The following is a 16405-nucleotide window of genomic DNA, read 5'->3' as shown; positions in this document are numbered from 1 at the left end:
TTTTTTGTAGGATGAGACGTAGTTTGGGATGACTCCATTCATTTTATCGTGTAATGTACTGAATAAGAAGGAAGAAAATTGGAATAAAAAAAAACAACCCGTAAAATAAAAGCCTCAATTTCACCATTATATTTTGAGTTTTGTGTTTGCAATATTCACTTTGGATTAAAAATGACCAGGACACTTTGTTCTATGGGTTGGTATGATTATGGTGATACCAAATGTATAGTTTTTTTTTATGGTTTATCACGTTAAAAAATTCAAAAACATAATAAAGGAAACTGTGTGACTATTTTCTGCCATTTTTTTTCCTTTTAGCCATTTACTTTATGGGATAAATATATTAATTTTTATTATTATTTATTATCCTAAAAAGAGTTGATTTAAACATACCGCATATAATCCAAATAATAATATAATAAAATTATTTTTTTTTTTAAATATTTGTAACTGTTTTCACCCCTGAGATGACGGCAGTATTTATATATGGGCAGGGCCGTATTTAGAGTTTCTGCTGCCCCTAGCGCTGTCTCCCCCTTTGGTGAGTATGACACTATCGGCAGTGACTTTGCCATAAATCGCTGATGTGAAAGTCGCCTTTTGCAGCAGATCCGGCAGTTTTTCCGCATCTGCCGCATAACGGATCACTTACGGCAACACTGCATTCAGTCTCATTTATTCCCTATGGGACTTGCGGACATGTGCGGCACTTGCGGTTTTGCCGCGATCCGGCAAATGCGGTACTTGCAGCAATGGAAAAAAACATTGCTAGGAGTGTTTTTTGTATAACCGCAAAACCGCAATTGTCGCACATGTCCGCAAGTAGCCATCACTACCTGTCCCTGCACCTTGCTAGCTCATCCCTAACCATCCCTCCCTGACGTAAAACTGCACTATAAAGCTTTACGAAAACAATTAACTGACATATTCCTCTGATAATGAGGCTCCAGGCTACGGCGTAATGCGCTGCGCACTTTTAGGATTCTCCCTTGCCGGTGGACGGTCATGTCAGCACAAGTATGTGATTTGTTTACTTCTGGCCACATTCCGACTAGACGTGCCCGGCCTCACTCAGTTCATTTTCATTGAGTGAGGCCACACATGTCTAGTCAGCATTGACCGCATGTATGTAAATCGCCAGCACGAGAGAATCCTGACAGCGTGCAGGGCGCACTGTGAGAAGACAGAAGTCTGCAGTCACAAAGAATGACTGCAGACTCATCACAAACCTGGACATCCCCTTTAATGCTCCTAACACAAATAAAAACATGACTTAGTCAGTATCACAAATAACATTTACATCCAGGAACCTTATAGATGACGTCGTCTCTTGAGTCGTTCTTCTTTTCTTCATCTTGTCCAGATCCCATGATGAGTTTTATCATCCACAACTCGTCTCTGCATATTTCCATCTTCTCGGCTCTTTTGCAGAAAATCTCCACATGACGCCCTTAAAGATACAAGTGTCATTATAATGCTCCTGAATGAAAAATTGCCCCTCACTATATTGTCTGCACAAAACATGACCCCCACACTGTCCCTCTTATGGTACATGCTCTTCACACTGACCTCTCCTTTCTATACCGGCCCCCTCTTCACACTGTCCACTCACACTGTGTCCCCCTCTCAGAGGTGTAGCTAGGGTTTTGGCTCAGGGGGGCGCGAAACTTCTCAGTGGGCCCCTAACCAGGTAACCTTGATTACAACTTGATGACACACCCTAATAGAGGAGAACCTCAGCAGATGACCACACTGCTGCCGAAAATAATCTCTATACAAAGAGCAACACTGATATTACCGTCATATGGTCGGTGGTAGATACCAGCCCTACAGAACATATAACAGATCACAGCACAGTTACAGATAATGTCTTACTGCTGATGTCCTTTCTGATGGAATCATTCACTTTTCCCGTCTTTTCCATTTTGCCCAGACCGACATGACAACTTCCTCCAGCCAGGACTCGTCTGCAGAGATTACAACAAAGACACATTTACCTTCTCATATTCCAGCCCCATCACCATCTATTCCCAACCTGCACAAACTCCTCATCCTACTGGTACCCCAACACTGAGCCGCTGCTGCTGTATGTGTCTCTATTACTGCACCTGATACCCCAACACTGAGCCGCTGCTGCCGTATGTGTCCTTATTACTGCACCTGATACCCCAATACTGAGCCGCTGCTGCCGTATGTGTCCCTATTACTGCACCTGATACCCCAATACTGAGCCGCTGCTGCCGTATGTGTCCCTATTACTGCACCTGATACCCCAATACTGAGCCGCTGCTGCCGTATGTGTCCCTATTACTGCACCTGATACCCCAATACTGAGCCGCTGCTGCCGTATGTGTCCCTATTACTGCACCTGATACCCCAATACTGAGCCGCTGCTGCCGTATGTGTCCCTATTACTGCCCCTGATACCCCAATACTGAGCCGCTGCTGCCGTATGTGTCCCTATTACTGCACCTGATACCCCAATACTGAGCCGCTGCTGCCGTATGTGTCCCTATTACTGCCCCTGATACCCCAATACTGAGCCGCATGTGTCCCTATTAATGCACCTGATACCCCAATACTGAGCCGCTGCTGCCGTATGTGTCCCTATTACTGCACCTGATACCCCAATACTGAGCCGCTGCTGCCGTATGTGTCCCTATTACTGCACCTGATACCCCAATACTGAGCCGCTGCTGCCGTATGTGTCTCTATTACTGCACCTGATACCCCAATACTGAGCCGCTGCTGCCGTATGTGTCTCTATTACTGCACCTGATACCCCAATACTGAGCCGCTGCTGCCGTATGTGTCTCTATTACTGCACCTGATACCCCAATACTGAGCCACTGCTGCCATATGTGTCCCTATTACTGCCCCTGATACCCCAATACTGAGCCACTGCTGCCATATGTGACCCTATTACTGCACCTGATACCCCAACACTGAGCCGCATGTGCCCCTATTACTGCCCCTGATACTCCAATACTGAGCCGCTGCTGCCGTATGTGTCCCTATTACTGCACCTGATACTCCAATACTGAGCCGCTGCTGCCGTATGTGTCTCTATTACTGCACCTGATACTCCAATACTGAGCCGCTGCTGCCGTATGTGTCTCTATTACTGCACCTGATACTCCAATACTGAGCCGCTGCTGCCGTATGTATCCCTATTACTGCACCTAATACCCCAATACTGAGCCACTGCTGCCGTATGTGTCTCTATTACTGCACCTGATACTCCAATACTGAGCCGCTGCTGCCATGTGTCCCTATTACTGCACCTGATACCCCAATACTGAGCCGCTGCTGCCGTATGTGTCCTTATTACTACCCCTGATACCCCGACACTGAGTTGCTGCTGCCATATGTGACCCTATTACTGCACCTGATACCCCAACACTGAGCCGCATGTGCCCCTATTACTGCACCTGATACCCCAATACTGAGCCGCTGCTGCCATATGTGTCCCTATTACTGCAACTGATACCCCAATACTGAGCCGCTGCTGCCATATGTGTCCCTATTACTGCAACTGATACCCTAATACTGAGCCGCTGCTGCCGTATGTGTCCCTATTACTGCCCCTGATACCCCAATACTGAGCCACTGCTGCCATATGTGACCCTATTACTGCACCTGATACCCCAACACTGAGCCGCATGTGCCCCTATTACTGCCCCTGATACTCCAATACTGAGCCGCTGCTGCCGTATGTGTCCCTATTACTGCACCTGATACTCCAATACTGAGCCGCTGCTGCCGTATGTGTCTCTATTACTGCACCTGATACTCCAATACTGAGCCGCTGCTGCCGTATGTGTCTCTATTACTGCACCTGATACTCCAATACTGAGCCGCTGCTGCCGTATGTATCCCTATTACTGCACCTAATACCCCAATACTGAGCCACTGCTGCCGTATGTGTCTCTATTACTGCACCTGATACTCCAATACTGAGCCGCTGCTGCCATGTGTCCCTATTACTGCACCTGATACCCCAATACTGAGCCGCTGCTGCCGTATGTGTCCTTATTACTACCCCTGATACCCCGACACTGAGTTGCTGCTGCCATATGTGACCCTATTACTGCACCTGATACCCCAACACTGAGCCGCATGTGCCCCTATTACTGCACCTGATACCCCAATACTGAGCCGCTGCTGCCATATGTGTCCCTATTACTGCAACTGATACCCCAATACTGAGCCGCTGCTGCCATATGTGTCCCTATTACTGCAACTGATACCCTAATACTGAGCCGCTGCTGCCGTATGTGTCCCTATTACTGCACCTGATACCCCAATACTGAGCCGCTGCTGCCATATGTGTCCCTATTACTGCAACTGATACCCTAATACTGAGCCGCTGCTGCCGTATGTGACCCTATTACTGCACCTGCTGTGTGGTTCTCTGTGCCCTCTAAATTTTAAAGCACCCCTCTATGATATAGTAATGCCGGGTGCAAGTGCCGTAGAAAACAGTGCCCACATTTTGCCCCCTAGAAAGTAATATTGCCCTGTGTCAGTCACAGTAACCTGAGTTCCCCTATAAGAATAAGTGCCCACTTTACATTTAATAAAGTCCCGAGTCTCCCCCTGTACAGCTCCTCTATATACAGTATGATGCCCCCTCACTGTATATACTGACCCCTTAATATCCCCCAAACTGGCTCCAACACAATATGATGGTCCCATCACTGTAATCTCCACATTGAATGATGGCCCCCTAGATAGCCTCGATATAGCATAATACACCAGATAGTCCTCAATATGGTATAATACATTCCCCAGAGGCCTCCATATAGTATCATGCACTTCCCATTGGAAGACTATATAGTATAATGCAGCTCCCCATAGGCAGCCTCTATATGGAAGGCTGTAAATTTGTCCACAATCCCCTCTGCAAGGCATAAAAATTACCTCTAATTATACTCACAAATGGCGCTCACCAAGGCATAGCCGGTCTTGACTTAAGATTGCCATCCTCCATTACTGCTTCATCTGGATGACACGTCCTACGTCATCCACATAGTGTAACCCATCGTGCTCCTGTGCAGGCGCATTTCTCTCTGAGCTGCTGAAAGGAGAGCTAAGTACTGTTAAGCGTATGCGCTGGGAAAGGCCAAAGGGCGCTGATGAGCTGGAAGTAAAGCTGGCGCATGCGCACTACAATACTGTGCTGCGAATTCAGCAGGGCAAAGAGAAGTGCGCCTGCACAGGAGTACGATAGAGGACACTGACTGCATGATGTAGGACGCATCTTCCAAACGAAGCGGGGCAGCGATCACAAGAAGAGGGTAGGCGTCTGATCAAGACTAGAGACGCCCAGACCGCGCCATCCGTGAGAATAATAAAAGCTCTTTTTTGTGCCTTGCATAGAGGATTGGGGACATATAGAGCATTCTAGAACACTATGTGAGGGTGTACAGATGCTGGCCAGACCTTATACGGTGACAGGCTCCCTTTAATCTGTAAGCCACATGTAAAAGCCATCCTGCAAGATTCCAGCCGCTCGCAAATTTAAGAAAATAATCATTCTCCTTCTCGTAAGCTAATCAGCAGCGTCCAATTGGATGAGCATCTATGGTCCCTGCTCAGTGCCTCCTCTGACCCCACAAGTGCCATCCTCCTACGTTTACCGACGTCTCCAGTCTGTTGCGCTGTGCAGCTCCTGTTCCCTCCTGTGCAGGTGTGAGAGACGGACAGACAGTGGATGACACAGGAGACGTCAGCCATGTCAATCAAGGCTGGAGAGACGGTGAATCAGATATATCTTTTTATGCTTTGGTCTACCTACATATAATAAATGTCATTTGCCAAGATACCTGTCAATCCACATATCAGTCTTTCAGTGTTATCACGTCAGGCAAGAAACGTTCCAAAAACTACTTGTATGTGTATAGTCCCACCTACAGATCTGATATAATTTATTTCATGTGTGTACTATAGCACAAAGATATATGTGCCAACACACTTATCGATCACTGTCAGTTTTCAGTGTCTGTCCAGCTTGCAGGTTAAACAGGACATAAAAGTTTTAGCCCCTTCATTGCTTTATATACTGTGCCTGTGTGTATTCAAGGCAACAGATCAGACATAGCACATAGTAAATAACATGTGCCAGAATACTCCTCAGTCCACGCTGTGTGCAGTGTGTCCTCTGGTCCTGGGTGCTGCTCCTCCTAGTCAGATGCAGACAGGTGGAGATAGTGAGTCCCCTGTGTCCCTGCTGCTGCTGGAGCTTTGAAGGAGAGCGCTCAGCCAGGATTGGGTGAGTGACTTCCCCTTCCCCCTCTCTTCCACAGACAGTGCAGAAGAGCGGTCACATGACTCACTCCCTGCACTCTGATTGGAGGCCTTCTCTTCCTTCTCTCTGACTCCCTGTGATCGTGTTTGTACCATGCATGTTACTTTAGATACATGCGCAGTACAAATGCAAGGGAAATAAAAGAAAATCATTGACCGGAGGCAGGGGCCCTTAACACTGGCCGTGACTGTAGCGTAGCTCCGGGTGGGCCCCCTCAGAGTGCAGGGCCCGGGGCAACTGCCCCCTCTGCCCCCCTGGTAGCTACGCTACTGCCCCCTCTATAGGGCCCAGTATTTATACTGTACTCTCTCATCACACTCCCCCTCCTTGGTATACTGTCCGCTCCTGGCTGTGCCCTTACACTGTCCCCCCATGCTACGAACCCACTACTCAGTTTCTATTCTGTGCCCACTCACTTTTCTCCCCCCATACTGTCTCATCACACTATTCCCCTCCCTCCTCATACTGTCTCCTCTCACATCCCTCCTGTTAACCATACTGTCTCCTCATATATTTACCCCCTTGCTTTCTATACTGCCTGTGCACCTGACTCCCCATACTGTGTCTGCACACATCCCATCACCCTCACTCCCCGTACTCTGTCCACATTCCTTTTTTCACATCGCTACTCATACATTCCCCCTGTTCACTCCCCATACTGTCTGCACCCATCCCCCCGTACTGTTTCCTCATACATGCCCCCAATTGCCCATACATGCCCCCCATTCTCCAGTACTGTTTCCTCATACATGCCCCCATTCCCCCGTACTGTTTCCTCATACATGCCCCCCATTGCCTAGTACTGTTTCCTCATACATGCCCCCCATTGCTTAGTACTGTTTCCTCATACATGCCCCCCGTTCCCCCATACTGTTTCCCCATCTCCCTCTTTGCTCTTCATTTTGTGTCCTCAAATATCCCCTCACACATTAAATCCCCCATCCCCACTCCAATTGTCCTCATATGTAATAAATCTCCCCATCCCCACTCAAATTGTTCCCCCCTCCCACCTTGTATGAATGGCTCAGCTTCCCCCCTTGTATGAATGGCCCAGCTTTCCCCCTTGTATGAATGGCTCAGCTCTCCCTCCCCCTTGTATGAATGGCTCAGCTTTCCCCCTTGTATGAATGTCTCAGCTCTTCCCCCCTTGTATGAATGGCTCAGCTGTCCCCCCTTGTATGAATGGGTCAGTTTCCTCCCCCTTGTATGAATGGCCCAGCTTCCCTCCCCCTTGTATGAATGGCTCAGTTTCCTCCCTTTGTATGAATGGCCCAGCTTTCGTCCCCCTTGTATGAATGGCTCAGGTTCCTCCCCCTTGTATGAATGGCTCAGCTCTCACCCCCTTGTATGAATTGCTCAGCTTTCCCCGGCTCCTGCTCCCATCTTGCACGCATGGCTCGCTCCCCTATCCTCCCTCTGCCCTCCTTCATCCTCCCCATCCTCCCTGGCTGTCATACTCACCTTGCCACAATGTGCCGAACCCAGCTCTGTCCCGGCGCGGCAGATTCTTCCTACGTGAGCGGTCACGTGGTACCGCTCATTAAGGTGATGAATATGCGTCCATATTCATCACCTTAATGAGCGGTACCACATGACCGCTCACACAGGACGAGCTGCAGGCGCTGAGACCAGGCATCGCTGGAGTATGTGAGTAAGACTTATGATTTTATGAATAACACTTATAAAGCTGATAAAAAACAGGAAAAATTATCAAAGATATAAAAATTGCCTAAATGATAACGCAAGGTATAAAAGATATACCATAACACTATCTTGATCAGCGCTCACACCGATCTGACATCTTCATCCTCTGCTCCACCTCACAGCCTGAGTCTCACAGATACACTGAATATGCAGCTGCATCCCCCTCCTCTCCCCTCCTTACTGTCTTCCTGTTATTGCTTTAAAGAAGAGGGCTTTTGAGAGGAATGATTGGGTGTGAAGGGTTGTAATCATTGGGAGATCCTCTGGAAGCAGAAAATGGAAAACTACACGCTGTTGGATAATGAAGAAGATATTAAAGGGATCGCGTGCTGATTCCTGGCAGCTCCACAATCATCTGATTTAAGGGATGGGTGAGTGCAGAAACTACGGTAGCACAGATGCCAAGAGCTTACAGTATCATTTACAGCCACCACAGTGTATATGGCTGTGCCTGTCCCAGTGAGGATTATCATTCAGTAACCATATCATTGGGGGTGTCGATCTGATATTGATGACTGATCCCATGAAATATTGCAAAAAAAAAGTATAACTGAGCTCAACTCATATACAAAAATGCTGAATCTACAAGAATCTGTGTCTAATTCCACTAACAATCTCAATTAGGATGATGCAGTAGGAGTTTCCAGACCCTCGGGACCCTACTGCCGGCAAATAGCCCCATTAATAATTCATAAAATATTGGGAAGGTTTGTGCCGAGCTCAGTGCTGCACAATGTAACGACTCTGCTGCGTGCGCGATCCGAGTAATTACCGCTGTGCGTCTGCAGTCAGAGGAGATAATGACGGGGTGTGAGAGCAGCTTCACAGTATGGCGGGCAACTTATACTAAAGATGACAATGACAACATTGTTTCACAGGACACCGGCATGGTGGTTATTCTGCATTACTGTTGTGTCTTATTTTCTCCATAATGATAAACTGCGCCAATTATAGAGATTCGTACAAACAAATCAGCGTAACTCTGCTCAGCGCCCGTATTCATCAGATCCTGCATCATCACCCCTGATCCCGCCAGCAAAAAACACAGGACAAGAAAATCCAGTAGCCTCTGAGAGCAGATGACTGACGGGTTTTTCTGGTTTTATATAACTAAACACTAAATGGTCACTGTCATTATAACAAACTGCATAAACCAACTGCACAAGTGAATATAAGAAACTTTATTGGAGAAATCTGTTTGTTTTTTTCTCCACGTATGAGCCATTTCTCCTCCTTGCCTACTGAACTCGTCATATAGGGCTCGCACTCATCTGCGTACATAAAATCGCTCATAGATGTCAGTGATATATGTAATCTGTGCTTTGCGTGTGTAGTTTTCTGTACTTGTTTTTATCTAATAAATAAAATAAAAAATAGTGTGTTGTCCATCTTATTTTTAATAACCAGCTGAGGGAAAGCAGACAGCTGGTGTTATTATTGTGGGAAGGGGTCAATATTCATGAAGCTTCCCAAGTTATTAATATCGGCTCACGTCTGTCTGCTTAGCCTTTACTTGTTATTAAAAAAGAGGGAACTCTAAAAAAATGACATGGGGTCCCACCTTTTTTTAATAACCAGCAAAGGCTAAGCAGACAGCTGCGGGCTGATATTAATAGGCTGGAAGGGAAGCATGGATATTGGCCCCTTCCCAGGCTTATAACACCAGCCCTCAGCCGCCCCAGAAATGGCGCATCCATTAGATGCGCCAATTCTGGAGCTTAGCTTCAGCTCTTCCCGATTGCTTTGGTGCATTGGCAATCAGGGTAAAGGTTTTGGGATTGATGTCAGCTGTTTTGTGTCCACTGACTTCAAGTCCAGGGGTTAGTAATGGAGAGGTGTCTGTCACACACACCCATCACTAGCTCCGTAGTGAAAAGAAATTAACACTCACAGAGAAAAGTCCTTTAATTCTAAAAAGAAAAGCCCTCCACGACTATTACCCTGTTGTACCCATTTATTACCATAAAAAAGTAATCCAAAGATTCCGCCATAATCCATAATATGCACATTTCGCAACTATCCCCGACTCTGCTACATTCGGAGGCTGTGATGAGCGGTAACATCAGTAATATGACCGCTCACCACGGCCGCTGGAACACATAGAGATTCAAGTGTGAATCTAGCTGCTGTGAGACGAGTGGTGACGTCAGTAAGGTTACCACAGTTCACAACCGAAGAACTGCGGTGACCTTACTAATGTCACTGCTCGCAGCGTGTGAACTTACTTCCGGTTCTGATGCAGTGACGTTAGTAAGGTTATCACAGTTCACAACCGAAGAACTGCGGTGACCTTACTGACGTCACTGCTCGCAGCGTGTGAACTTACTTCCGGTTCTGATGCAGTGACGTTAGTTAGGTTATCACAGTTCACAACCGAAGAACTGTGGTGACCTTACTGACGTCACTGCTCGCAGCGTGTGAACTTACTTCCGGTTCTGATGCAGTGACGTCAGTAAGGTTATCACAGTTCACAACCGAAGAACTGTGGTGACCTTACTGAAGTCACTGCTCGCAGCGTGTGAACTTACTTCCGGTTCTGAAGCAGTGACGTCAGTAAGGTTATCACAGTTCACAACCGAAGAACTGCGGTAACCTTACTGATGTCACTGCTCGCAGCGTGTGAACTTACTTCCGGTTCTGATGCAGTGATGTCAGTAAGGTTATCAAAGTTCACAACCGAAGAACTGTGGCGACCTTACTGACGTCACTGCTCGCAGCGTGTGAACTTACTTCCGATTCTGACGCTGCGAGCGGTGACGTCAATAAGGTTACCACAGTTTTTCGGCTATAAGGCCCATGACTCTTGGAGGTCCCGATGACAGCGCCGGCACTGGTCACACTCAATCCCCTCCGTGCCCGACTTTAAACTGTATCCGCATCCTGGATATGTAGACCATCATACATTTTGGAGTGCTGTATGGGGACCATCATGCTACTTAGGGGCCATCATACTATTTAGAAGGATATTTGTGGGGATGTCATATTTAGAGGTGTATGACAGGGCCATTATACTATTTGGAAGGCTATTATACTATTTAAAGTGCTAGGTGGGGGCAATCATACTATTTGGAGTGCTATGTGGGGGCCATCATGCTATCTGTGGGGGCCATCATACTATTTTCACTTCTATGCGGGGGCCATCTTACTATTTGCAGGGCTATGTGAGGATCATTATACTATTTGGAGTGCTATGTGGGGGCCATCATGCTACTTCTGGGGCCATCATACTATTTTCACTTCTATGTGGGGGCTACTAAACTATTTAGGGGTTTCATACTATTTGGAGTGCTATGTGGGGGCCATCATGCTACTTCTGGGGCCATCATACTATTTTCACTTCTATGTGGGGGTCATTAAACTATTTGGGGGTTTCATACTATTTGGAATGGTATGTGGGGGCCATCATACTATTTGCAGGGCTATGTGGGGATCATTATACTATTTTGGGGGGGTCATACTATTTAGTGGGGCCCTTACAAACTAATTTTACCTCTATTGAAGCCCCTTAGTGCTCTCACATACTAAGATATTCCTTTCATGGCCCCCATGAAGTATGATGCCAACAAATGTGCCCCCTAAATGCAGTATGATTCCCCCACAATTAATTACTCCACAGTACCCTCCAAATGCACAGTATGAGGACCCTACAGTACCCCCCCCTCCCCCCGCAAAGTATGATAGCCCAATAGGTAGGAACCTGCTGTGATTAAAATCATCACATGGTGAAGGGCGGAGTGCTCGGTCACAAAGCTGACATTGAAACTACAGAAAACTGTGACGCATCAAAACCCATCAGTGTTTGAGGCCACCTTGACGTTGGTTGATGGGCAGACATTATTTGGCCAAATTTTGTGCATAGCGTCTCAAATATTTTTTTCCTAATTTTCACTAGGCATTTTGCTATTCTCATTTCATATATTACATATTGACATGCTTTAACATGGTTGAGTGCAACCTTTTTTGTATATTGTACATGTAAGTAGCTGTGTGTTGCTTTAACGACATTTATTGACAGGTTGATTCATTTTACTAAATACGTTTATTTATTTTTTTAAATGGGGAAGATGAGGATTTATTTCAATCTTTATTTTTTTTTTATAATTTCTTTTTTTATAATATTTTTTTTTTTTTTGCTTTCAGTCTCTTTGTGGACTATGATTGTCTCATTGCTTGTTCTGTGTGTTACGATACCACTGTATTGCAGTATATAGGTAAAATGGCAATCTTCTATGAAGCCCAACATGGCAGCCATTGGGGTCTTCGGCAACTGATGTTGCATCGCCGGAGATGCACCGTGGCATTCAAGGGGTTAGCAATAGTAATAACAGCAAAGGTCCGATCCAGGAGCGGGAACACACAGAAGAGATCCACTGTGCAACTATAATATATGGACCCTTTGCGGTCCAATAGCTGATAGTAATGCACAATCCCACCTGCTTTGGAGGGGGTAGTGGCCCCTTTACATCATGTGTGGTGCACCAACAGCATGTCCGCCCCTGGCCGATCGCAGCATGTGACAGGGGCAAATTCACGATGTAAGGTGGCAAAATGGACAAGTAGGAGGGCACAAAGTGAAAGGAGTTGGGTCCTACCAGCAGCACAGAGTATTTCAGTCGACAACTATGCTGCATTCAAAATCTCACCTAGAAAAATAAAATGTTGTCTTTTTCGAGACAGAAGCAAAAAAAAAAAACAAAAAAAAGTAGAATGACGTCATCCATGCAGGCTCATCCATCATCCCCACTGCAGCAGCTCTCCCCTCTCCAGACGTCCCCCACAGCCCTCGGATCACAATGTCACCTGCAGAGCTGCCTCCATCACAGTTCTAGACATATCTATCCCCTATAAATGATCATTCCCAGATTCTGATCCAGTCCCCAATCTGATCGATTCAAGTGTAACCAGTTCTCCAATTACTTTCACCCCAATCCATGGAGTCCAGTCATTACCCCATTGTCTCAGCTCGTATGGGGCACCTATAGAGGTGGCGCCATCGTGTAATGCATGGCGCAAGCCGTATACATGCATGGGGGTACCCAGCCCCCATCATCCAAGCATTGCAAGCTGAGCAGTCATGAAACGCTCCTACCACTGCAGTAAGAGCGGGGCGGTGAGCAGAAAACAGATTGACACAATGTGCATGTAGCATGGAGCTGCAGGGGCGGCGAGAGGAAGGAGGGGTCTCCTACTATCAGGGGTTACAGGGGCATTGGATGCTCAATCCTTACTGCTGCTGCTGATCAAGCCTTTCTGCAGTGGTCCCATGTCATAGCACGAGAGCTGGAAAAAAGGAGCAGCGGCGAAGGGAAAAAAGGAGGCCAGGGTGCTAAGGGTTAACTCCACCCGAAGGCTTGCGCTACAAGATGAACCTGCTGCAATGGTGGCTTGAGACTCTGCGTCTCCGTGCGGTGACTGTATGACGGTGGGAGATCACCTCTTCGTCTCCGCCAGGATTTCTGAAAATCTGTGAATATTCCCGTCCTTTTTTTTTTTTGTTCCGGCTTCACCGGCAGAAGAAGACAATGTGCAGCAACCAAGTCAGCCTGCAAGACGAGCAATGCAAATTCTATTCTTACATGTTCTACCAGGCGGTGCGGGACCAGGAACCTGTATGGAAACTGGAGGAGATAAGGACTATGGAATATTTCCAGTGGGATGACGACGCGAACATGAGGTGCTATTCTCCATCCGATGCCCTGATGTATGCCGTGGTGCACAATCACCTGCGTTACGCCCAATATTTGCTGTCTCACTTCCCGGAGGAAGCTCTGAAGGTGCCAGGAATCAAGTTCTGCTGCTGTCCTCCATCAGCCCCCCACCTGGCATTGGCCGTCACTTACGACAGACGAGACATCTTGATCATGATTATTAAGATGTCCCACAAGATGCCAAGTCTAAACTCCTACATTAACAGGGCCAGCTGCTTCCATCTGTCAGACGGGAAGACCCCTCTCCACCTGGCCTGCGAGCTCCTGAGCGCGGAAACTGTTCTGATCCTCCTAGGGAATGGGGCATCCCCAAAGATCATGGACCGGAAGGGGGAAACCCCTTTGGATGTCATTTTGGAGCAGTTATGGAGCTCCAAGGTCAACGTGGTCTCTAAAAAACTCTGCTTGTATTATCTGCTACTTTTTTCTCCCTCCCTGAACTTCAAGATGAGGAAGATCCTTCAAGATCATCCAGAGTTTTGGAATCCCTTACTAGGAGAGGACAAATTTAACTATTTGGTGGGAAATACGCCCGCAACGTTGTACCTCCTAGCTATGCAGAAAGTCTTGCAGTGTCTGCCACCGTCACTCTTCCCACAGAGCATCCATGCTTTACCTATACCTCAAGCCTTAAAGCCATTGCCCGAGTCAGGTTAACGCATCCGCGAAGACCCCAACCCATCCACCTCAACCTTTACTCAACCACTCCACATGGCTTCTTCCTCCGAAACTACCCTAATATTAAATCGATCACGTCATCGACTCTTTGTTCCTTGCCTCTATCGATTAACGTGTCAATGATGGTCCCATCATTATATTGTATATTGACCTTAGATGCAAAAATATTCCAGTTGGATGAAGTTTTTAATATTCTACCAATATGAGAGCCTTCTTATAACTGGGAAATGGGTCCAATAATAATAATCGGCTGGGGGAATGGGTCCAATAATGATAATCGGCTACCATGGTAACGAATGTTGCAACAAACAATCATTTTAATGTTTCAAAATTCAAATTTTTCGAAATTCTGTTGACAGTTGGCGCGGTCAGGCAAATCTTCACCCATTCGTTTTGTTGCCTTAGCCTTCAGTCTAAATACCCCGGTGGCTCGTTAGTGTCACCCCTAAGACTTGGGGCAAATACCTCTCCAACTGTGCCCCAATCAATTTTCCCCACCCCCAAATAAAGCTACTTCCCGCCATAGATGCGCTGACCGTGACTCTGCCCACTTTCTGCCCGTCGGATCGGTCAATCAGTCATAGTTAGTAAGGCCGAAAAAAGACATTTGTCCATCCAGTCCTTTCACCGTCATTGGGAGCAGTGACTCCTTAGAAGAGAAACAACTTTTTCTGCAATTATCTGCATAAAAAATGGGCCCGCGGGTCACGCTATCTGCACAAAAAAGGCGGGAAAGAAGTTTCTTGCTTATCTGATAAAGATTTATCCTGCCCCTAAGTATTAAAGAAAAAACTGTGAAAAACTCAGCACGCCGGCCCGGCCCGAATGATGGTGCCGCATAGGACTGTCTGCAGCGCTGGGTCCCGTCAGATCGGCTGCACATTGTCAGCTCCTGTAACTAGGGGCTGGCATCGCTATTTAACCCTTCTCCTCCCCAGTCTGCTGTCAGCAGCTCCATTATATACTGTGATGCAGCTGGTGATACATTTTTCTCCATATATTTGCATAAAATATGCACATTTTGTGTTTGCATTTACATAATTAACAGATACACAGATTACATTTGCCGGAGTTTGGTATCAGATGAGATTGTATTTTAGAGCGACTGTCGGCAGTGTCTATTTTTCTATTTCAGAAGCGATTATCAGCATGTGTCCATGTCGTGTCACCGGATGTACCGCTCTATATAAAGGGATTCATCTCTGCAGGACTGGAGTCATCTCTCTTCTTCACGGTCAGGATGTATCGTGGGCTGCTGTATCTAAGTCTGCCATGTGTGATACTGTCTGCTGAGCTGCTGTATCTAAGTGGGAGGTTTGATACTGTCTGCTGAGCTGTGTATCTAATCCCATCCTGTGTGATACTGTCTGCTGAGCTGTGTATCTAATCCCATCCTGTGTGATACTGTATGCTGAGCTGTGTATCTAATCCCATCCTGTGTGATACTGTCCGCTGAGCTGTGTATCTAATCCCATCCTGTGTGATACTGTCTGCTGAGCTGTGTATCTAATCCTCTCCTGTGTGATACTGTCTGCTGAGCTGTGTATCTAATCCCATCCTGTGTGATACTGTATGCTGAGCTGTGTATCTAATCCTATCCTGTGTAATACTGTCCGCTGAGCTGTGTATCTAATCCTATCCTGTGTGATACTGTCTGCTGAGCTGTGTATCTAATCCTATCCTGTGATACTGTCTGTTGAGCTGTGTATCTAATCCTATCCTGTGATACTGTCTGCTGAGCCGTGTATCTAATCCTATCCTGTGTGATACTGTCCGCTGAGCTGTGTATCTTATCCTCTCCTGTGTGATACTGTCTGCTGAGCCGTGTATCTAATCCTATCCTGTGTGATACTGTCCGCTGAGCTGTGTATCTAATCCTCTCCTGTGTGATACTGTCTGCTGAGCTGTGTATCTAATCCTATCCTGTGTGATACTGTCTGCTGAGCCGTGTATCTAATCCTATCCTGTGTGATACTGTCCGCTGAGCTGTGTATCTAATCCTCTC

At 46.8% G+C, this 16405-nt stretch overlaps 1 protein-coding gene across 1 annotated transcript; it reads left to right on the top strand.

Annotated features, from left to right (window-relative positions):
• The first annotated feature begins 13183 nt into the window (after positions 1-13183).
• On the top strand, positions 13184-15607 carry LOC138681113 (ankyrin repeat domain-containing protein 9-like). The gene has a single exon (XM_069768365.1). The coding sequence runs from the start codon at positions 13537-13539 to the stop codon at positions 14377-14379; it is 843 nt and encodes a 280-aa protein (XP_069624466.1). The 5' UTR covers positions 13184-13536; the 3' UTR covers positions 14380-15607.
• The last annotated feature ends 798 nt before the right edge of the window (positions 15608-16405 follow it).

Source organism: Ranitomeya imitator, chromosome 5 (assembly GCF_032444005.1).
Source record: "Ranitomeya imitator isolate aRanImi1 chromosome 5, aRanImi1.pri, whole genome shotgun sequence".
Classification (NCBI taxonomy): domain Eukaryota; kingdom Metazoa; phylum Chordata; class Amphibia; order Anura; family Dendrobatidae; genus Ranitomeya; species Ranitomeya imitator.
Note: the sequence above shows the minus strand (reverse complement) of the source record. Positions and strands in the feature narration are given on the sequence as shown.

What these genes read in the sequence shown, in the direction of transcription:
- LOC138681113 (XM_069768365.1), top strand. Translation starts at nt 13,537, where the DNA reads ATGTGCAGCAACCAAGTCAGCCTGCAAGACGAGCAATGCAAATTCTAT.